General features: G+C 49.0%; 2 protein-coding genes across 2 annotated transcripts; one reads left to right on the top strand and one right to left on the bottom strand.

Moving 5' to 3' along the window:
* Positions 1 to 16: 16 nt before the first annotated feature.
* Positions 17 to 19,058, bottom strand: LOC139107081 (serine/threonine-protein kinase PLK1). The gene is made up of 11 exons (XM_070664355.1): positions 18,663 to 19,058; positions 18,290 to 18,516; positions 16,652 to 17,545; positions 15,593 to 16,577; positions 6,833 to 6,937; positions 6,628 to 6,744; positions 5,002 to 5,216; positions 4,222 to 4,648; positions 3,702 to 4,147; positions 3,475 to 3,608; positions 17 to 3,231 (listed from the first exon to the last, which is right to left on the bottom strand). Exons 4-11 carry the CDS (start codon positions 16,346 to 16,348, stop codon positions 2,885 to 2,887), a joined length of 2,547 nt encoding a protein of 848 aa, XP_070520456.1. The 5' UTR covers positions 16,349 to 16,577; positions 16,652 to 17,545; positions 18,290 to 18,516; positions 18,663 to 19,058; the 3' UTR covers positions 17 to 2,884.
* A 389-nt stretch (positions 19,059 to 19,447) lies between these two features.
* Plekhm1 (Pleckstrin homology and RUN domain containing M1) lies at positions 19,448 to 22,727 on the top strand. Its single transcript, XM_070664358.1, has 3 exons — positions 19,448 to 21,295; positions 21,395 to 22,030; positions 22,112 to 22,727. Exons 1-3 carry the CDS (start codon positions 19,952 to 19,954, stop codon positions 22,274 to 22,276), a joined length of 2,145 nt encoding a protein of 714 aa, XP_070520459.1. The 5' UTR covers positions 19,448 to 19,951; the 3' UTR covers positions 22,277 to 22,727.
* Positions 22,728 to 23,366: the final 639 nt, after the last annotated feature.

The following is a 23,366-nucleotide window of genomic DNA, read 5'->3' as shown; positions in this document are numbered from 1 at the left end:
AGCACAAGCTTGACACTTTATCAAAATCGCAGTTTTATTAAATGTTTCACTAGCGACACTCCTCTCTTCAACTCACAGTCCGTTGCTCGTAATCGGAACAACGTCTATTGCTTCAAATCTAACTCTCTTTCGTAGACGAATAAAGCAACAAATCTGAGATCCTTATAGTGTTAATTGCCGCTTCGTTGCATGGAACGCACGTTAACGTGTAATGCAATGTATATATACATATATAAAATATTTTGATAAAAAATAAAATATATAATATCACTGCGCGTTTTATGTATGACGACAATCGTTGTTGCACTGGATGCGAATAACGAACGCGCACCCGTGGTGCGGCGGATTGCCATTATTACTAAGTGATTTAATAATTGTACTAAAAATAATTGCGGCTGCTATCGCAACGGCGACGTTATCGTCGATACTTTAAAATCAGAGTACAATCGTGTAATAAAATTAATATTTATAATCATATAATCATAATAGCAATAACAATAATAATCCAAGTAACTAACGATAACTGTGGCGGCGGTATTAATGTACACACGATAACAGGAAATAGAACAATTCGGGTGGGACGCGTTGCGCGCGACACATCGCCGGGAAAATGCATTACGAGTACGTCGCGTCGCTGAGAAAAATCTCGTCGGCGCGACACATCGACGATACATACATCTATACATTACGAGAAAGCGCGTATTACGTTATCAGGAAATCTCGTTGACGACACATAGCTCGAGGCGTTCGCGCGTCATCGGCAAAAATCTGTAATGTCTAGGACGCAGCTGATCTCTCGTGAGGTTTCACGGTAACGCCGTCTTATTCGCTTAATTGGTCCTAGATACGCGCATCAATTTCAACCGGCAAGACGAGAAAACGAGATTAAGCGTAAAACGTCGCTAAAACAATCGCACGACCGTGCGAGAAAACATATTCCGGTTTCTCGATTCACTCGGCTCCTTTGCAGGAGCAGTGCCGAAAGCCGCTCTTCCTGTGGAACTATCGTCTCCGCGGTCCACACAAAACGAACTACCAACAAGCGTACGCGTAGATATAACTAATAAATAGTACAACTATAAATGTAACAGCCTGGATGCAGCGGCAACGCGTAACAACGATGGCAGTGACATTCGTCGCTCGTCCTTCGTTAGAGTCTAGAAAAAAGAGCGTTGACTAGGATTCGCTAAAAATTTATCAGAGCTTCGTGTCTTTGTGGCCCGGCACCGAGTAATGCGCTGCGAGATCTCGCGGGCCGACTTTTAAGTACTCGATGGCAAACCGTGAGAAAACAGATGCATGGAAACATCTTCTTACATAACGCGCGTTATTATAAAAAATATTAACAGAGAGGATCCAATTCTCTTTCGATTATTGCAAAGCTGCCGTTATTTAGACGTTTTACTTTTGCAGGCGCGCGTTAGATTCATCCCTTCCAGCGTTTCATAAGATTATATTTCAACAAGAGAGAGAGAGAGAGTTTTAAACAAGTTCGAATAATTCAATACTTTAAAGATACTTTTAGAGAGCAGAAGAAAATATGCGTGAGAACGTTCATAAACTTTCATGCATTGTTGAACTGTTACCTTCTCTTAAATACTCAACATTTAAAAAAGTCTTTGATTTTTCCATACGTAATTCGGTACAGGCAACGCGGTATCTTAACAACAAATCGCAAAATGGAGCTAAAATTTCGATAGCAGCGTACTTTCGGCAGAAAATAAGCCCTTCTTTTTTACATGGAAAAAATCCCGTTATTCTGAACGACACTACGTTTAAACGCGCTGCACGATCGCGAATGTTTGTAATAAAACTATACTCGATTTACACGATGAAACTAATCTACTGGATGTCAAAATTACTTATTCGATATATGTATAGGCACTGAACTAGGGAGATCTGCCATGAAAAATAAATATACTAATAGCTACCTGTGCTACCTATTTAACAGAGGTAGTAGCAATGCAGTTGACACTCTCCTAGTCATGACCATCTTATCGTTTCCGTACAATGAAAAGTGTCACCGGACATGTGTCTCGTAACTAGTTACGACGTTCATATCACATTAATCTCGATAATGTCCGTCGAGAGATTTTCACGCGAGAACAAGGGATTCGCGTGTAAAAATGCCGCTGTGCGTAAAAATAGTGCGTAGCTAATTCTTTCGAGATTTTACGTGTGCCCCACGTGTTCACGTTTACGTGACGTTAACATCGATTTGAGGAACGGTACAGCTACAACTACTGGGCTCGCGGAACATCATCGCTGCGACGCTGGCAGGCTGATCGATTGCTTACTGATCTAACTACTCTTCAATCGCGCGAGAAAGTTAGCTCTTTGTTCGGAGGAGATCTGGCGAAATGGACGCGCTTATGAACTATCTCTTGTGGAAACAACATATGGATTTAAATCACGATCATAAATCAACCGGAAGCACTCGCATCGCGCGGTCTTTCGCAGGACACACCTTCTCGCGAACTTATACACGTGACATTCTTATTTACGGCCTCCCCCTTCTTTCTCCCTAAGAAATGCTGTGCATAACGGTACGTATCGTGACGTACTCGCTCCACCGCTATTTCCTTAACCCTTATCCCGAGAGAGAAGAAGAGAGACAAACGGGCGTTTCTGTTTATCTCATCGCGGTGATTAAAGTTGAAAGAAAAAAAAATTCAACTGTAGTAAGTAATTAATTAATTATCGACTTTTTGCGACTAAAGAAATTTATCGCCGACATTCAACTGCCACTTTGTGGAAAGAAAGAAGTTGCCTGGGTAAGAGCTAAAACAGGTATCTCGAAGATCTCGCTGCTACTTCAACCGCTCGAGCGGTTCTTGAGGAGACGCCACGGCGCGCACGTCCCCCGAGAATCCGATGGCGATCATCAGGCGATCGTGTTGTTGTCCAACTCGGCGAACTCGCGCGTCACTTTGCACACGTAGTAGAGACGTTCGTAGAGATCTGGAGTGCAGCCGAAATCACGCAGGTCGTTTAGCCAATAAGAAGATGCGTGTCGGCCGGTGTCGATGTAAGTGATCAGGTAGCCCTTTCCTCCCGCAGACTCTTGAGACACCACCATCTTCGTATGGTCCACGAAAAAGTTCACTTGCAAGAGCGGTACCGTTAACTCCATCACAATGGCCTTGTCTGTACGCAGCCACCGTCTCATTCGTGGCACGCAAGAATTTTTCGATTGCCTCGGCGGCGTGCGGTATTTTTTCAACTCACCACCTAGACGATACACAGAAACGCGGAGTTACGTAAATGTTTTGCTCGTTAGCTCGAAGCCACTATAATAGCTTGATACAAATAGTTACGTCACGTTCTCGTTACGATACTTTGCACTTAAACAAAAGTATTTGAGCCGTATCCGAGTTTCATAAAAGCAAGTTAACTTTCTAGCGTTTCAAGAAATGTAACACTTGTTCGTGTAATAAATTACGAGCTAAAAACAAAATGTAATTATACCTTTACCTTCTGTCAAGAAGTCGTCCATGTATTCGGTGAAATGACGAAGTAGCTCGAGTTTTTTTTGTAGCGGCGCCGGGATGTCCCTTTCCCGGTGATACCGCGTCACCTCGTCGTCGGTTGTCATATATTCCACTCTTCTATATTGATATTACAAATTAAATAAAATAATTTTACAATCTTACGTAAAAAAACGTTGCAAAATCGATACGCTGATTTCACCTGATATTTACCTTCTATCGTGAGTGTAGCTGATCTTCGTGTTGTCATTAAAAAGAACGCCAACCGACCTGTCAGAAAGCTGGAAGCCCAGTCCGTATTTATTTGAGTAATCGATCCACTTGGTGACGAAAAGCGGCACAATGTCTTCTACGGTCGGCGGATTGCACGTATTATTTCGCTTCATTTCCGGCACGCACGCTTCTAGAGCACGATGCATCTGTACGCTTTGCGCCACGAGACCGGTCTTTTTATGATCCGGGCAGAGAACGCTGCTAAGCCGTTGCCGGAATCGCGGCAGCTTCGGTAATTTCCTGACGAGCCAGTTGGAGACCTTTGACTCTTTCTGCAGGCTTTTCTGCGAACGATTCAGTACCGGCTGGTGCGTCGGCTGGGCTTGAATTGGCTGTTGCTGATAGCGCAGCGGAGCGTCAGAATAAACGAGGCTTTGCTGCCATACCTAAAATTCCATAAATATTTTAAAAACTCGCCGGTTAGATCAATCAAAAATCTGCCGAGTGAATCATCGTTTACCTGTGCCTTAACTTCTGAATTCCTAGCCACCGTGGACATCGAGGACGGCGACGAGGGTGGCTCGATGATTGACGCTGGTGGCATTTGGTAGCAACAAGTGTGCGGCAAAGACGCGGGTACATACTCCTTGGTGAGATAAGAATGCTCTTTCACCCTTTCCAAGCTCGGCCGCAGCTCAGGATTAGATTGTAACAGCCACCTGATCAAGTCCTGACCATTTCTACTCGCAATACTGTCGTCGACCTCGCGATAATGATTGTTGCAGATCCTGGCATATGTCTCCTTGAGCGTGGCCGTGTCAAAGGGTGGCTGCCCTACCAGCAGGGCGTACAGTATACAGCCCAGTGCCCAAACATCCGCCTCGTAACTGTACGCTTGCTTGTACAGTACTTCCGGAGCGATGTAGTTCGGCGTCCCGCATATCGTCCTGGGAATACAAATCGGCTACATGCTACATTTTGTTAACGTGTTTGCTTGCGTTTAGACAAGCGCGTCCATCAGAGCTAACAATCTTCTCAAAGCTCCGGAAAAGGGATCTCCGGTGCTTGTATATTTTCATTGAAAAGAATAGCTAATAAGGCTCACAACGGTAGCGATAACGACAAAGAGACTGTGATCCCATTCATAGTTATTTTTATCTTCCGTTAAATAATCGTGTTTCCTGCTTTTATTTTTTTATAAACTTCGTGGTATATATTTACGAAGTGAGCAAGTAATATTTTTTTTCTTAATACGAAAGAGAGACGTGTTTGCAGTGTCGTAAACCATGCTGGATCTTACACTCGTCTGCGCTGGCCGTCAGGCCTGGTCGCCAGCCCGAAGTCGCCGATCTTGACGATCATCCGGTCCGATAGGAACATGTTGCCCGGCTTCAGGTCCCGGTGAACAACTTTCTGCGAGTGGATGTACGCCACGCCGGTCACCATTTGCTTCATGTAGTAACGCGCTTCCGGTTCCGTGACTTTGCCACGGTACTTCAGCACATGCATCAAACTCTAACGGAGAAGAAGAAAAGGATATGACATTTTTATGTATGAGCAGCTTCCAACTTTGCGCGTGCAGTGACGCGCAGGAAGTCTCCTGACGGAAGAGTTTCGCGATAAAACGTAGCGAGAACTATTATGCAGAGGTTTTTTTTTTCTTTAATAATTGCTTTCGCGCGGTTTATTTATATACTCTTAACACATTTTCTTTGTGTGTCGATCTTATAATCGTTGCACGAGATACAGGGAACTGACATAAACGTAAAATGATGAAACTTGTTTCAGTGAAAATAACTGTATGCAAAAGAAAATTGTGTAATGGTTATCTAGAGTTTTTTGAAAAAATAAAGCGAACAAAGCAATTGAAAGGGAAGCGTTTCTTTTTCTTTTTTTTTATCGCAAAGATAGTCGTCTCGAATATTTGAAATGCTCGAGGATCTTTTTGGCCCCACGTGTTTCTTCTCCGTCTTACGGTTCCACGTTGTTCTGCGGAATGCGCGTCGCTTTATTTCGAAGAAATTGTTTTATCCGAAACATGAAAGTGCATACTTTTCTATACTTTTCTCACCACTCACGATAAACTTGCTAATTGACGACCGACGTCGAGTTTTTTTTAAGACGCAAGCTTTCGGCGAAGTAAGAAAAAAAAGAAAAAAAAATCTTCCCATTAGCCGTTTACGAGGTACGAAATTTTTTTTACGAGTATACCGAAACTGTGAGTCCTCAGCATCCAGCACGCTCTCGTTAAATCGACGTTTACGCCTTTGATGAATTTCTAATAGAGATTTCTCATCATTTGCGTCAATTAATCCTTTCGTGATCGTAACGGCGGATATGAAGCTCGCGTTTAGCGAAGGCGATTGAGCGGGAGAGCGAGGATAATCAAACGATTAGTGGATGCTTCGTCGCATCCTAACGGTACAAACAGGTCGGCAGATCAACCATGAAGAGTGCAAGTGCCGCTCTCTTTCCGGCGAGATGGAAATACGTGGCCGCTGCCGCGGATCGCGGGCCGCTCGCAGACGGATACGATAGATCCGTAATTGTTTCTCGGGCATGGCGTGCAGAATGACTTCGACACGTCGATTTAAGTCGTGCAGGTGCTGCAACGGCGGAACAGAAATAGGCTGGAGCACGGGAAACGACTCGACGTGGGGAGAAAAAACGGACAAAGACGTTAAGGATGCGCGAGTACGAGACAAGCGGAATAAAATAAGGCAACCGCGTACTTTATCGCTTCTCCAGGTGTCGATATCTGTCGACGGTTTAAATAATTTACGAGTCGCCGGCCGTCGGGTTTTCACCGATATGGACGTCGGTCGTAAACCGCGGAAAGGTGGTGTTGCGAAATTTTTCTCGCGAATACGCGGAACGCGTGGTAGGGAACAATAAACTGGTAAGGCAGGTAGGAGACACGCGATACCTTTCGTGGGCAGGCTTCTAGTAGCATGTACACGTTGAGATTGTCCTCGAAGTAGTGATGCATCTGGACGACGTTGACGTGATTCAGCTCTTTATGGATCATGATCTCACGCGCGATCTACGAATGGCGCAAACGCGCGTTATTCTGGGTAACAAATTTAGACGTGCGTACTTTTTTTTTTTTTTTTCTAAGTAAACGTACGTACCTTTTGCATATGGATCCTCTGCATTCGATTCTTCGGGATAATCTTGCACGCGTACTGATTCCCGTTGCTGACGTCGGTCATCAAGTAGACCCTTGCAAAGCCACCCTGAAAATTGAAAAGAAGCACGTGGTTAGTAATGGACCGTCTTTATTTTCGCGAGAAGCACGACTCGCGAAGGGACTGCATCGTATAACGTGATCCATTTCTAACTAAGAGGGATAAGAGCGGCATTCTTGGCTCGGAGTTCTAGAAATCTCAAACTAGATCCCAGGAATTTCTCCTCGATCATCTGTCGATGATCTCAGTGAAAGGTTCGCTCGCCGCGGCCGCTTTCGGTCTTAAAGTAATCTTTTGAAATTATCGTTTACTGCCCGCGCATAGTCGGAGAAACGGAGGAAGAAAGTGAAGGGAATTTCTTTTTTTTACGGAACGCCATTCTTCGCGGCTTTTAACAATAATGGGAGTCCTCCGAACAGCGTGATGAAAGAAACGCGTCGTCTGCCAAAGAAAATACTTGAAATCTCACAACGCTTCGAATACGAGATTTATCGGACACCGATATCGTGCGTTCACCCCTGATTTTCTCACTGAAATTTTCCACAAACCTGCGCGAAGAAAAAAAAAAAAAGATTAATAATAATAAATCGTAAACTCGAAGCGGCTCTGTTTTTCGAAATAGCTCGGCCACTGGCGCGAGAACAAACGACGGGGAATACCGTCTTGCGATCGCGATGGGAAAATGTATACGGCGGGCTCGCTGCCAGAGCAATTCGCGCGAAAATATCCCAAATGAGTTACGGGATGCGTAACGTGTCGCGACACGGCGGCGTCACGCAATCGGAATTATCTCGCATTCCCGTATTTCGCGCCAAGCACGTCGGCTTAATCAATCTCGATCGCGTTAGCGACGAAGTCGCACGCAATCCTCGAGTAGGTACTCGGGCTCGAGATTCGGGATAGCAAGAAAAAAAAAAGAAAAAAAAAAATGGGGCAGAGCTAACACAATCGCGCGGCCTAGATGAGCGCCGTTCGTGCCAGCCGACGTGACCTAGGCAACCCCCGTTTCTCCGCCCTTGCTGCATTTCGGCGGTAATCAGCGCGCACATATCCGGTGCGCCCTCCATCCCTCCGCGTGTACACGGCTGCGGAGCAGCGACTCGTTAATCTTTAAATACCACTGGCAACGACTAAAAATACCATGCCTCCCCCCGCACGCGTTGCACGCGCTTTGTACACGCGCGGCTAAATGGACTGTTGACAAAAACTTCTCGAGCCTTGTCCCCGTTTCGCGGGGACCGCACCCGCGCTTACACGCGTCTCGTCGGAATTAGCGCGGACGTGAGAGGGTGCCGAGCTATTCCCGGTCATTTGTATTCTTTTCTCCGTGAAGTAACCCTTCTCGCAACACCGGAAAGCCCGTGAAAGCCCACACGCGCGGCTCCGCCTGACTCATGTCCCTTCGAACCCTTTCCCGCTGGGTGTCCAGGCACACCGAAATGAATTAATAATTGACGCGATACGGCTCGGTCCGGAGAGGAGTCGCCCGACGCGCGCTCGTCATTATCTCGATACGCCAGAGATCGCTTCGCGCGAGGGACAGCGACCCGTTAACTTCGCCTGATTTCCCCGTCGGTTGGCTTGTCAAGAAGGATCCCGTCGCGTTTCGCTCGGGGACACCGAAATGGGCTCTCGAGCCCTTCGTCGCGAAACGCTCCTCGGCGCCCCGCGAAACGTACACGTTGGAGAAAACGAGCGAGCGCCGCAGTCGACCGGTTTTCGCGCGCGGCATGCGGTGCGTCATCGATTCGATTCCAGAGAAATAATCCCATTCACGCGCCATTCACTCTTCACGATCGTCGTGGCATAATGGCATGTACTCGCGCGATTTCAAACGTGCTCGCGCGGACCTCACTGTCTGTCGCGGGGTTTCCCGTCCAAGGCGCGAAGCGAGACAAGGCCGAGATGCCTTAGCGATAAACGCTCGCGGCAATCGCTTTGTTCGCGTAGCCTGATCGACTTCTCGCGTTGCGCGGAAGAAAAAGAAAAATCAGGGTTCTTCTCGCCGATTGAGGACCGAGAGAAAGGACCGATTTATCTCGGACGAGCGGCGAGCGCTTCGCTAAGCGTTAAGTTCGGAAAAGCGCACGCACGTATACGCACGACGTCTCCGTTTCTTATCCACAGGCGCTTTCGACGAAGCCGTGACCTTTTCGGTAATCTTCCGACTATCAGCAGCGACGGACGCCTTCTGCTTCGTCGATCGATGCGCTTCATTCTTTCATGCCGAAAATATGTGCAGCGTCAATCAGATTCGACGGCACTACCGTCGCAAAGCGATCAGCCCGGGCCATTCTATTCGAGCGACTCGAAATTCCTTCGACAAAGCGAATTGGCAGACCAGAAAGAGAGGGAAGGAATTGATTTTCCGCTTAGCTTGAGCAATTGCAACGTGAACCGCGCCGACGAGTTTTCAACTCGCCTACGTTGCTCGAGCTAATTCGACGTGGCAATCCGCGGCGATAACAACTCCCTTAACCCTAGTTAGAGTCAAATAACACTCGAGACGCTTTCGGCGTTACGTCAGAGGCGTTTTAATCCTAGGCGCAATAGTCAATCTGCGTATCGCGCTCGGTGTAATTTTCGCGTAACGAGGGCGAGTTTCTAAAAGGGACTCGTCTCGAGCATTTCGTACAAACGTCGGTAAAGCGTATCGATCAAACGAGTTAACTGCGGTAATAATATTAGGAAATTAAATCTAATTTGCATAGAGACAAAGAGAAAGAGAGAGAGAGAGAGACAGCGATTAAGTAAAGATAGCGAAATCTACTTACGATAAGCTAGATGCTTGCAAAATATATATCTCCCCTTGAAAGAAGTAGGTTATTCGGATTATCGATTAAATAGCGAGCTCGTCGAAGGCGAGGGTGGAAAAACGAGTGTACGAAATGATAAATTTTTTGGCATTTAATACGGGTCTTTGGTGGTGCATGGCGCATAGAAAGAATAAAGAATAGAAGACGGGGAAAAACCGTTTCGCATCACCTGCGTGATCCCGATGCTTTGTAAAGCGCATTTATTGTCCACGTAGACAGAAAGATCTACCTGCGCGACCCGCAGAGGTTTCCGAGGCACACGTGGACGACAGGGTCCGTGCATTCTATAAATTCTCTCGCTAAATCAAGAACCTTGAGGAAGCTCTTTCTCTCGTCGGGGTTATCCCGTATTGACCGTCGTAAATTTCAAAAGGCAAAGGTCGAGAAAATAAAGCGCGAGAAAGAAGTTTTCAGATCCCAGCTGATCTATCTCCCCCATTCGAGTTTCGTCACCTTTTTCGTCATTCGCCACGTGAAATTCAAACGGTCGGTACAGACGGACAGTGGTCCACGCATTTAGGTCACACGTGAACGCGAATTCGAAAAGAATAAATCGCAGCAGCCGCGATAACGCATTCTGGCCGGCTGCTCGCGTTGTTTTTTTTTGTCTTTTTTTTTTTCTCACGCAACTCGGTTCCCCGCCGATTGCGCGAGGGATTTAGCGAGAGAGCAAGAGATCGCTTGATAAATTGATAAACGCCGTTTGAAAGGTCGACGCTTTATCTGTCGTTGGTCCGTACGTCGCGCAAAATGACGCTCAAGTTCAAAGAGAGAAGCGCGATTTGGTGCGCGAATGCCGTCCACTTTGGACGCTGTCTCGAGCCGTCGACCGTCGAGACGAAGCAGCTCGCATCACGTATGACGCCTGTCTTGCGTCCTCGCGAGTAGAATTAGCCGGGTACTTAAGCTGCGCAATTAAGTGCGTCAGATGCAGCGCGATATAAATAAAGGGCGGAAAGTGCGCGCGAGGTCGGTTTATCGATGGACATTTTTATCGCAAAGGATATAGTCCGTGAACGTATAAATATATATATTCTACGTATTTTCTTTGTTTTTTTTTTTTTAATCGGCTTATAATTCCGGTGCCCGGCGTCCGCGTAACAAAGTGCCGTTGCGCGAGAAGCCGCGGCCGATTAGCGTTCTTCGTGGGAGCAAAGTTTTAATACGATTTTAATAGGGACCGTCTCATTTCCGGCCGATAGTGAAAATTGCCGTTTTTTCGCCGTTAGATCCCGGAATACGTGGCAGCCGATGATGAAATCGCGTGGATAATCGTGCGTTATACTTCGTGCCCGGTGCGCGATCTCCGCGAGAGACGAAAAAAAAAAAGGGAGATCGGGAAAGGATGACGATCTCGGAAAGGATGACGGCGAAGGGAAAAAGCGAGGAAGAGAGACGCGAAAGGAAGGTCCCATCCGTCGAGTTCATTCTCGCGGTTGCACCGACACGCAACCGCGAGCCAATCAGCGAAAGGCGGCCGGGATGTCATTGACTTGCGTGTATGTGCGTGAAGGGCGCGCGTCTATTAGAAACGCGTGCACCTTGGAGGCCGATCTCGTATAGACAAGAGCGGACGGCGTCGCTCGCGCGCACTGCAATTCGTCACGGCGCTCGGCGGAAAAACTGTAGCTTCGCGCGCCCCTTCTGTCGCATTCTTCACGGTTCAAGGATTTCGCGAGGCGAATAGAATCGTCAACTCGTTACTTCTCACGATCCGCACCGGAACGGAACGGAATCGTCTCCGCGAGAGGAGCCCAAGCTGCCCGCGAGTATCGGCAGACCGCTTATCACCGGGGACAGGTGGCGGCGAGAGAGTTCTGCGTATCCCGAGTTGAAAATTATACCTCTTTCTAGGTCTCGTTAACGAACGACCGAAAGTCTCGTCGATCTTCAGTCCGCGTTCTGCACCGTGGATTGAAGAAGCGTGCGCGCGCGCGAGAGAGAAAGAGATAACTGATAAATACCCGAGTTGTAAGAGATCCCACCGACACGTTGTCCATTGCTATCGCGCGGCTAGAATCAAAACCGGACGCGTAAGTTCTTCATCGCTCGCGGGCCAACATTGTTCATGAGAAACGAGAGACAAATCGCGGACGAGGATGCGCACAGGGGGAGAAAGACCGCGGCGGTGTCTGCGGCGTAAGTAGCAGTACAGATAAGCCGCCCCGCGTTAGCTCTTCATCTTGGAGAAGCGGGACGAAGGGACGGCAACCGGTCGTGAATGATCGGAGCAACGACGTTACACGCAATAAAAAATATTCGCACCTCCGGCACGTTCGAAAGAAGTCGCGTACGAACTCGCCGACCGCGTAAACGCCCATCCGATGTATTTGATCAACGCGCTAATGGGCCATTACCGGCGCTTCAATATTGACGATAGCGTCGTTTATTACCGTTACATCTCATCTATTCGTGATTTATAGCAAACATGTTCTCACGCCAGTAAATTCTCTCTTAATTCTTAACAAAAAAAAAAATAAAAAAAAAATAAAAAAAATAAATAAGCTAAAATAAAAAAAAAAGAAAAGAAACAACATTGATTACAGACGTCGAGGTACTGTTGCTATTAAAACGGAGGAGAGAGTCGCGCGCGCCGAGATTCACTTGGGACCACCTATACGTTCTTCGCGGATCGAGAACTACCTGCGCCCGGCTCCGCGAAGTGCAAACGTAGAAACCGACAACCGGTTGCGAATAATCGAGATAGCGCCGAAGCGGGGGCCCTCGATGGAACACGGAAATATCAGAGGTAAGTTTTGATAAAGCATCGGGGCTGCGCATAACGGAGAGCCCGATTTCTAGTGTAAGATACTGCGCGCCGCGGAGTAACGCCCGTACGACCGGGTGCGAATATAATCGGGATGACGAAACGGCGACCGGTTTTCTCGAGAGAGCGCAGAGAGGAAGGGTACTACACACGAACTGCATCCTCTGAAATTATTCGTCGGCCTCGCGCGCCAGCCTTCTGCGGATTGCGATCGATCTCGTCGCGCGGAATACTCTTTCTCGTCGATCGACGACGGTGGACTTGTTCTCGGGGTTACGATTCGCTATCACCGTGCTACATCCCCGAAACCGTGGTCTTCGACGTCGTCGAGGAGGCGAGTCACAGACCGATTTTTTATAATCGCGATACTAGCGATGTCAGAGGGAGAATGTCTTTCTTCGCGCCGGGTTAAGACGTTTTTCTGTGGCCGGACCGATCGCGATCGGCCTGTACTTCCTACGCGAATGGCGAACCGATAGCGGGTCGATTCGCATCGATAGGCTCGGTATTTTCCGCGTCCGCGTAAAACAAAGTGCCGTGAAGATCGGGAAGCGGCGATTAACGGAGATTGGACGAGATCGTGCCAGGCACGGGCGAAGTTCGAAGCGCCCGAGATCGATGTAACGAGATCGCCTCGGGGTGTGTCCCGGGTGTGTTAGCCCAATAGAGTTTGCTCGGTGTAATGATAATCAGATAACTTGGACTTCCTGCCTCGGGCGGTGCCAAGTACGCCCAGAACTGTATATATCTGACAACGCGACGACATCCTTTTCGATTAAAGGCTCGAATGAAAAATGCACCTCGTCCGCCCTGTGATTTAACTCGCTTCTTTTTCTACCTTCATCTCGCAATGTCTTCCGACTGTTCTGCTAGAAATAGCGCTCGAAAACTAATACGAGCAGAAAGTAATTGGGACAAGGTGCTATAAAAAAAAATAAAAAAAAATAATACAGCTGCAAGAAGTGCATCTTGTGAGTCTGAATAACGGAGGCTATTATGATTCGCCGACGTTCATTATATAATCGCATCGAAAGATAAAATAAACCGCCTCATGAATAAGAAATGAATTCAACGAACGAATAAATTTCGGTTGTCAATGATCTTAGGTCAACGATCACTCGTAACGCTGGCGCGCCGAAGATTCCCACGAACGATTGTTACTGAAAAATACGATTGAAATTGTGCGCATTTCGGAAAAGAAGTTTATCGGGAATTTAATCGACGATAAGCGACGTTATAGATTTTAATATTCCGATACGAATGCACGTGTAATTGCCATCGCATGTTGAAGCATCGTTAATGGAAGGTGTGCTAGATTAATGTATAGGGTGCAACTGGCAATTTGTAACTTCTAATCACCTCGAACAATCCCTAACACTTTTTTGCGTCCACAATTAGAAGCGTTGAGTAATGTTCGCCCATTCGTTTCGCGTCGGCGATTCGAAAACGACGGTGACGCGCCGTATATTTTCAGACCCAGAAGAGACTCGCGCTTTCATCGCGCTGCTCTCAAACTAAAACAAAGCGACCCGGCGATTAGAAAACTCGGCCTTGACGAAGTCGTTGATCTTTGGCTACCGATGATGTTTTATGCATGGCGCGGAGTCAGTGACTCGACCGGACGCATCTCCCGTGTCTTCGGGAGCGGAGGAATCGGTCGTCGTCGATAGCGCCGGCGAGGCTTTAAACGTCCCCATTTTTATGCGCGCCACGTACGAACTGTACTACGCGTTGCATGCGGTCCTCAGGCCGTCTCGGCGGTCTCGTTTCGTGCGCGAGTCCCACGGGCCGCGTCACGAAGTGTCACGAAAGGGGAGAAAGAACGTGAGAACTGGGAACCATCCCCGTGAGTCTTACAATTCGAGATAACGCGCTGGAATTTGCATTTCCTCGGCGAGGTTGTTTTATCCGAAAGCAAACACGAGGCGCGTCCGAAGCGGTCCAGCGTCCCGTCCGGATAATCTTTCGTGGCGGAAACGGCGAGGCCCGACTTTCGGCGAGCCTACGTCTTTTTAGCCGGGCATTCCGGATAACCCACGGCCCCGAGATGAGCAAGAGGACCCTCCCCTTTGTTGGATCACCGGTTTTCGTCGAATCCGTCGACGACGTCGCCAGCCGTTTCACCGCCAGAATTCCCGGCACGCGAAAACGTCGTTGTGACTCACCGCCCACGTTCCACTTCTCCGTATGGCAGGCTGCGCCCACGTTTCCGTGTAATGAAGATTTTTAATCCCGCGAGAGTTTTCCTCCCGCTCCGAACCCGGCACCGTAGCCGCTGACATTATTAAACCCGCTCGCGCGTTATTTGCTCCGGGTAACCACGTCGCGTCTAGGCTCGAGAGCTGATTGTGCGAAAATTAAATCGCCCGAGTAAATTCCTGTCGCCGCGTGCGATCGCGGGTGCCTTTAATTCCGCGGATTTTGCATTAAGATGATTTATATCGTCGTTGTGAGAAGCGCGCCGCGAGAAACGCGTGCGATTTCGCGGGAGAAGATTAGAATATAATAGCGCAGCGGGACGGAATTGTCGAGCGGAAAAAATTCACGGAGTAATTGCCGCCGGATAATTGCGTCCGTGTCTCGCATCTCTAATCATCTAATCGATTCGACGCGATGATCGGTCTTTTCTTCTCATCGAACGCTCATCCCTCTCTTTCTCTCTCTTTCTTTCTCTCTTTTTTCTTTTTCCGGTGAACGGTGAACGGTGATCAGCCGCGGCAAACATCGCGCCGACAAAACAATGAAGATTACGCGCGGCCGATCGCGCACGCTAATTTACTGCCAGTCGACAGGTTTTAAAGAGCGCGGTGAGCAGCAGGCGCTTGTGCGTGCCTTGGTTACGAAACGATATCAGGAGAAGGTCAACTGCTGCGTGCGACCCCGCGATTCCCACGTACTCGTCGCGGGATGCCGTTTCTTGCCGCGAAAAACGGGACCTCGACAATGCGATCAGCGAGCGACGCGAGCCAACGACAGGTGCGCTCACGCGAATCAAGCCGACAGGTGCGCAGGGAGGGCAGGGGATATTTATAAATGTACCTACTCGTTACTTAAATCTCGGTAATTTGTCGGGTTGCAAATGATGTAAAATAAATAATCCTGGCGGAGACTAGCACTTACCTTTCCCAAGAATTGTCCCTTGTAGTAGGCGTTTCCCTGCACGGGATCGACGACGTAGTCGCTCTCCTGCTCGGCGGAGTTGTTCCAGGATGTGGAAGGACCCGGCTTCGCGACGCTGGCCGTCCGTGGAAGGGAAACCGCGTTGCCGAAGCGACCGCCGTTCGTCGTCGAGGTGACGTTGCTGCCGGTGGTAGTGGCCACGTTGCTGACCGACGTGGACACATCCTGAGTCGGATTGTTGTCGCCCCGCGACGTCGACGGCTGCGCCGAAGAGGTCGTCGCGTAGACGAGCGTGGAAGTCGGCGTCGCCGTGCGCGGCGCATCCTCCTCCTCGTTCCGGAACGCCGGCGCGATGTCCTTGAGAAGGTCCGAGGGGACGGCAGGGTAGACGACCTGCCGCGAAGACAGCTCGATCTCCGAGGGCAGAGAGGTGCCGTGTCTGCGGCTTCTTCGGCGCACTAAGCTCTGCAGAGAGGCAGAGCCTTTAGGAAAACCTGGACGCGGCCGGCCGTCCGGCACCGACCTGGTGCTGCCGGTTCCTGCCGAGTCAATCTTCCGCTTCGTACACTCAGACTCGGAGACGGTGCGGATGGTAATGTCGAACTCCTCGCGGTATCTCGCGAGCTGGCAGCCCGTTGGTAGCTCGGCGGACCGCGGCTCGGCCCCGCATATCGTCTCCGACGGCGGTCCGCGGCCGCTCGTCATCGCGTCGCGCGGTACCGCACCCTGCAGGTCAATCATGCTCGGCGGCAGCATCTCGACGACGATCGGAATCTCACTGAGTCACCGCGCGAGCCTCATTCGGCCCGTAGAATCCACTCGTAGGTTCGCCTCGCGCTCGTCATCGGCTCGACGGAGACACATCGACAGCCGTCGCGATCCGGAAGCCCCGTGAGAGGGTTTTACGTCTTCGGCGAGGGCGATAATTCGTAACTTTCTCGGTAGCGGTCGCGGAGTTTCACAGCCAGGGATACACTCGTCATATCTAAACAAACAAAGATCGTGTTGGAGTCGCAAGAACGAGGCCGAGTCAGCGCTGTTAGGCGATTAAAATCTCACCCTCTCGTCGACTTGATTGTCGAGGTTGACGTGCCACCCTTGTTCGTTGGAGCGATACGGGCCGCTTTACTTCTAGCGCCCGTCGCGGCGCATGACGTCATTTTCTCCCTCGAACAGCTGATAGATTCGCGCGGCGAGGTAGAGCAGAAACGTCAACGTCGGGAGAAACGCGATCAGGGGACCGCCTCTGTTCTGCGAGGGCGAGTTCCGAGGCTCCGCACGCGGTCGTACGAGAGCGGGATGAGCTGCGTCTGCATCCTCCGCGGGGGTCGATAGCTCGCGCCGCCCCCTCGGGATGCTCTCGCGTTTTCCGAGGTGCCGTTGATCGAACCGACCAGAAGACGACGCTCAGGAGCACTTTAGGACGAGTCGAAAAAACCTTCGACCCCGACGAGCCACCGCGAAGTGTTGCACCACCTCTCGCCTTCGCAAGCTTTGTTCTCACCCGTTCCTGCAGCTTAGAATTTCCCGGCGACGAGGCACCTCCGACTATCTTCTCGAGCTCGCCCCGCGAGCTCTTCGGACGGCGGACGTCTCCGTTCGCGACGCTCTCGCCAACTCGCTTCGACCCGCGACTGGCACACGAGTCCACTCGCCGACAAACCGCTCTCCGCCGCGTCGACCCGACGACTGACACGACACCCTCTGCCTCCGCTCCTTCTGCCCCCACCGGCCCCACCGTGAACTAGGCCAGGAACGTACGATCGCATCGGGTGGAGGATCGCCGGTAGATCCAAGGGTGTCTTACATCGGAAGATATCCTCCTTTCTCTTCTTTCCTCGTTCCTGGGCCAATCGATTCCGGCGATATCCGCGCCTCGTCGAATTATGGACGTCAAATTCGGGAATTTCTCGTGCGTCCCATTTCGTTTCACTTTTGACGAAGTCAGGCTGCCTGCAAGATAAGACGTTAGATGAAAATCCCGCGGCGAGATGCAATTTCATTAATTTTTATTAAGCTGCGAATATTCGACGAGCGAGAGCGCGATTGTTGGAAACGGTAGACGGGCCTCCGTTTCATCGAGACGCGCGTGAGTCGTCGCGTGCGACCTAACCGAAGTATGAATGCGCTGCGTGTGCACTTGTGCCGCTCGCGGCTCCCCGAAGCCGCGTGGCGTGGCAAATGCTAAGCACCGCCGAGAATTCCGCGGTGCACCGTGAGAAAGCGCATTGTTTCTGGTACAAAGAGGAACGCGAGGATCTGCTGCGCTCGACGAGAATCAAAGTCGCTCGGCTAAATAAACCGTGCGGCCGAACGACTGGAAAAAAAGCCGCTGCCGGATCAATGAACAATAGACTGACAATCGTGAAAGTAAATTCGTCACTTGAAAACCGGAAACCTTTCTATCAGGGGTACGCTCGGACAAATAGCACCGAGGACCGCGCGATCGACGGAGCGAGAAGACGGAGGCGTGTCGCGGAACGAATTTAGCTGATTTGACGTTATCGCGGCTCGTAATGCGGCAAGTTTTACGCTTATCGACGAAAGTCTTATGTAAAATGCGCGCGACGGGGCAAACACGTGTCGGGGTTAAGAAGACGAAGCAAACGGAACGCAGGGAATCGTTAGAAGCCGCGAGATCAAACCTCCGTTCTCAAAAGTCTCGTTTCTCGGCCGCGAGGAGCGATCGAGGCTTACCTGAATGACTTTCCGTGGGTCTCGCCGGATTCGAAAAATCGCGCCTGGCAGACTTGCTACGTTCCTGTCTCCGCTGTTCGTCTCGTTGTCCCCGTGTCCGGTCCGCCGTCTCTCTTCCTCTCGTTCGTTCAGATCGCACTTTCTCCTTCCTCCTCTTCCCCCTCACCGCGGAGCACGCATCGTTCCGTCATGCGTATTCGGTCATTCACTCGCGCTGTATACCTGTTCTAACATTTAAGATGCACTAAGTGCGTGTCTAAATATAGGCGCGAGAAAATAAAAGAGAACGACGGGCGAGGAGCTCGGGGATCTCGGGCTCGAAATCGGCCCGATTTGCGCGACGTCGTCCTCGCGCGGCTTTCGAAGTACGTACATCGCTAATCGCTCGCGTGCACGGCTTGCTCGTGTCATCGAATTGAATTGACTTGAAGGAGTGTCGAAAGGGCTGACGTATGCGCTCCGTGTTATGGCGCGTTAGCTCGCGTTACCTGCATCGTCCGCTCAAGCGTTTGCGATTCGAGCCCACTGAATCGGAAGTGACTGGCGATTACTGTCGCTTTTAATGACGCTGCCGTCGATTTTGCAGCGCAAGTCGGGAGGAAAAAAAAAACCCCCCCGCGCAGACGCTCTCCAAAACTGCAATAAATACGTAGTTAAAGCTTTAACTTCTACCGTTCTTCGTATCTCTTACTTCGATATGAATTTCGACCGCTCGACGGGACGAACTGTCGCTTTTGTCTTTTCTTTCTTAATTACCTTAAATACGCGGAATAAACGTGAGTCGAAACAATGCGTTAAAGGGTCGCAAGTAGCCGATCTCGCCGGATCTATAATAAGCCGTTGTCGCTCGAATGGCGTTCCACTGTTCCAACGTCGAAAAGGGCGGCGGGCAGCCCGGAAAGCCGGGAAGGAATGGCGATGCCGCTGGAAATAGCATCAGGGCAAGTGCGACGAGCGAACGGGACAAGTGCGCCGGGATTATGAGGGCGCACCTGGTCGGTGCGCGAATTCCAGCTGACTTCACCTAGTGACGAGGACGGCGCGTGGTGGTGCCACCTGTCGTCGGGTCGCGCATTATTTTCAAGGAACGGCCGTCCTAGAAAGCGTGGAGGCACGGGATGGCGACGACGGCGCAGACGCCTGGCCCAACGCGTAGTTTAACAACAGCTGGCCGACTGCGACGAACAATGTCGCTTCGAAGTAAAGCGTAAAGCGATAGCGCCTCCGCCTCGATCGACACCGATCGGCGATCGCTGACGTTGTGTAATCCGATGTTTTGTTCCTCGGGCACCTAACCTACTTGACGGACACGGTGCCCCTAGCGATAACGCGGGCAGCGTGCGCGAACGGGTCCGCTGGCCACGCGCAACACGTCGGATCACACGGTGATATCGCCGCGATGACTTCATCGCTCGACAGCGCGGGAACTTCCTTGTTCCTTTGTCAGTACCGTCCGTGACTGCCCCGCGCGCCCCCAAGCGTTCACGCGCGTCCCGCTCTCGCAGGAATCGGTCACGCGACCACGAGGACATCTCCGGAGACGCGACACTGCTCCGGTTGATCCTCCACTACCTCACGACGCCGCTGTGAAGATGATCCAGCGACGACACCGCGGCAGAAGACGTGTTCTCGCTGTGACATACCGTGCTGATAGCGCGCAAGATGAACTCGCTGCTGAAGATGTCCATCGTGGGCAACAAGAGGCACATGCTGGTACGCGACTCCCTGCAGAAGCAGCTCAACATGACTGTCATGGAGATGCAGAGCGCGCCAGGCGTCGCCGACGACGGTGTGGTTGGCAATTGCGACGAGGCCATGACCCTGTGCTCTGTCCTGGAGGCCATATTTCTGCACGGCTTGAAGGACAGCCTGTTGAACCGAGTGACGGAGGCCCTGAGCGGTCCCGACTTCGACGCCATGCCACAGCCAAGCTTCTGGGGCCCGCTGTTGGTCTTCTCGCATCGCCAGATTATAGATCAGATACAAACATTGAGCCAAGTTACCACGGAGGTCGGATACTGCCGAGCGTGGATACGACTGGCGCTCAACGAGGGTCTGTTAGCTAGCTACTTTTGCGCCATACGAAGGGATAATTCAGCTCTGAAGCCGTACTACAATCGATCAGCGTACATTAGGGACGTGGACCTTGTCGAGGTGGCGCAGAAATTAATAGAAAACTTGGATTATGTACGATTTGAGCTGGCTTGCAACAGCAGCCTCTTAAACTTCTGGAACACCACTCCTCTACTCATAGCCGGTATCTGGTCTCCACCGATGAAATCTTGTCCTGTATTTAGCGCGGTGGACATAGCGAAAACGATAAACAGCGAGTCTACCGATAATCTGGACGAAATCGAAACTGCAAGTTCCATCGGTAGCTCCATAGGGATAGGATCTTTCACTTCCTCGCAGTCTGTGTTTAATAACGTAGCGTCTATCCCGGAAGACGAGGCGCTAAAAATTATTCTAGCTAAAGAAAAATCTAATAATATCGTCCAACAGTCGCATAACGATCCTGAGGATGCTGAAATCGATGCCGCAAACCATGTATTTCGACAGGTTCGCAAGAAATTTGTAGATATTATAAAAAAAAATTTAGAAGACGAGCAAGAGGCGAGGGACGCGCAACAAATGTCGAATGGCAGTACAGAAAATGAGATTGCTAATATTATTGCTGACGCGGAGGACTTACCATTACAAGATACTTTGGAAGATAGCGAAGCTGTTAATGATGCTGCTGCTGTTGTAGGAAATTCATTAATAGGAAAATTAGGATGGTCAACGTCGTTTGAAGATTGCCAATCTTCTCTAACTTCGCCTGTAATATCTCACGGATCGGGTACGGATGCACCTCGTACACCGGGCGATGGTCCTACGTATGACGCACTCATTCAAAGTTACCAAACGGCTGGAACAAGCACGGTATCAGATTTGCAAGAGTTTCTAAAAAAATATCCAAAGAAAGAAGTCGTTGAGGGAGAGTCGAAAGCTCAGCCGGAGCCAAAGGTATGCTTCTCATATACTACATATATTTATTTAAAAATCTAAATGATTTTTTACTACGATTAAACATTCCATTTTCCTGTTTTTTTTTTCCTGTTTCAGATTGTGGTAAATTTTGACGAGCAATTAGGTAGTATTCCGAGGGAGAAGGGTTTAGATATACAAAATTACAGTTGTCTCGAATGTGGGTACGCAATTGGCATGACATTTTCCAAAGCGCATGTGTGTGCGTTTTCGGGCGATTACTATTGTTCAAAGTGCATGGCAGAGGGACAGTATCTTGTACCATCTCGTGTGATTCATAACTGGGACTTGAAACAATATTCTGTTAGCCGAAAAGCCGCCTCGTATCTGGAAGACAAGCCAGCCCTCATGGATCTTAAAATTTTAAATCCGAGAATCTACATGGCAGTAGATACTATGGCACAATTGCAGTCGTTACGAATTCAGTTAAATCTGTTACGAGCTTATCTGTTTACATGTCGCGAACCCATCATCGAGTCTCTGCAAAAGAAGGTTGCGCCGAGAGATTACTTATACGAACATGTTCACCAATATTCCGTTTCCGACCTCCTCGATATACCCAATGGAATTCTAGCGCAGCAATTGCAAAAGGTTGTCGAATTCGCAAGAAATCACGTGTTGAATTGCTGGCTTTGCAGTCAGAAAGGCTTCATATGCGAAATGTGTAACGATACAAAAGTCATTTATCCTTTTGATATGGAGTCTACATTCCGAGTGAGTAATATGTCATTATTCTTCGTTATCTACTTCCTCTTTACTATCTAATTTTATAACAAGCAATTCATTCATTTACAGTGTGGCGCGTGTAACGCCGTATTTCACACAACTTGTTTAAATGCCAGTAAACCGTGCCCTAAATGCGAACGCAGACGTAAACGAATGGATATGCCTCTTTTGGATATGGGATGTACGGATTTACCGAACAGCAATATATCATCATGCCCGATCAATATGAATTAATGTAATTTGGTTTGTTAATATTGACAATATTTTAATGTTTATGCAGTATTGTGTAATTTTGAAAAATTAACTTTGCCACGTGGGATAAGTGACGATTCAATCTAGAAAAATTGTGAACGTTATCACCTGATTTTCTCGTGTAAATATCTGTATCATGCTGCGCATAAAGATGTATGGAAATATATTATATTTTTTGTCAGCTTTTTAAGCAATATATTGTTATAAAGGAATCTACATATTCGGATGTGATTCAAAAATATTTATACTGTACGAGACTGGCAGCTTTCCATACACGCAAGTGCAAAACATATATAATAGAGACATTTATTATAATTTTATGTACAAAAGTAGTAAAATATACGTAATCATTTATTTACCATCTTATCGCTATTTACTATATTTAATACTGTTGCTCTATTTATGTAATTTAATAAATCGACATGCTTCATAAGATCGAATTTACTTGATACGTTTAAACTTCGTGGCACATGGTTTGAAGAGATATTTTGAATGTAAAAACGTTTTACGTTTGTACAATATTGCAGCTAACAATTTCTTTCAAGTTGATTTTTATAATAGACGTATGGTATGAATCATACATGTACACTGAAAAGCAGGTATAGCATTTGCTGCAACGAGCGGTGACGGCGGCTGGCGTACGTGACTTTCCCCACTCTCGACCGCCGAGTACGGGGGAGGGGGTGTAGTAGGCCGCGTTCTCCCTCAGTCTTCTGTGACCGGTGCTTCGCGACACGTCACGCACGCGCGTAATTGTACCGCAGAGCACATGTTACCGAGGACTGAGGAGAGAGAACACGCACGCCCTACCACTCTTCCCCCATACTCGGCGGCCGAGAGAGGGAGAAGTCACGTACGCCAGCCGCCGTCGCCGCTCGTCGCAGCAAATACCATACATCTGTCCTTCAGTGTACATAAATATAATAACATTTTCTGATCTGTTTCGTCAGGCACATTTTAATATTAATGTTAAATGGCCTTACTTAACTTGTTATAATTACAAGTTTTAAAATTAGAGAGCTCTCCATATATATATATATTTTTTTTTTCTTTCATTAATATTTTCATTTAT

Source organism: Cardiocondyla obscurior, linkage group LG12 (assembly GCF_019399895.1).
Source record: "Cardiocondyla obscurior isolate alpha-2009 linkage group LG12, Cobs3.1, whole genome shotgun sequence".
Taxonomy (NCBI): domain Eukaryota; kingdom Metazoa; phylum Arthropoda; class Insecta; order Hymenoptera; family Formicidae; genus Cardiocondyla; species Cardiocondyla obscurior.
The sequence above is the reverse complement of the archived record's forward strand: the minus strand, read 5'-3'. Positions and strand labels throughout refer to the sequence as shown.

Coding starts and splice junctions, on each gene's coding strand:
- LOC139107081 (XM_070664355.1), bottom strand. CDS start 16,348: ATGCTGCCGCCGAGCATGATTGACCTGCAGGGTGCGGTACCGCGCGAC. Junction 6,745..6,832: donor AGAGGATCCATATGCAAAAG/GTACGTACGTTT, acceptor CGCCATTCGTAG/ATCGCGCGTGAGATCATGAT. Junction 3,232..3,474: donor GGACGACTTCTTGACAGAAG/GTAAAGGTATAA, acceptor TGTATCGTCTAG/GTGGTGAGTTGAAAAAATAC.
- Plekhm1 (XM_070664358.1), top strand. CDS start 19,952: ATGAACTCGCTGCTGAAGATGTCCATCGTGGGCAACAAGAGGCACATG. Junction 21,296..21,394: donor AAGCTCAGCCGGAGCCAAAG/GTATGCTTCTCA, acceptor TTCCTGTTTCAG/ATTGTGGTAAATTTTGACGA. Junction 22,031..22,111: donor ATATGGAGTCTACATTCCGA/GTGAGTAATATG, acceptor ATTCATTTACAG/TGTGGCGCGTGTAACGCCGT.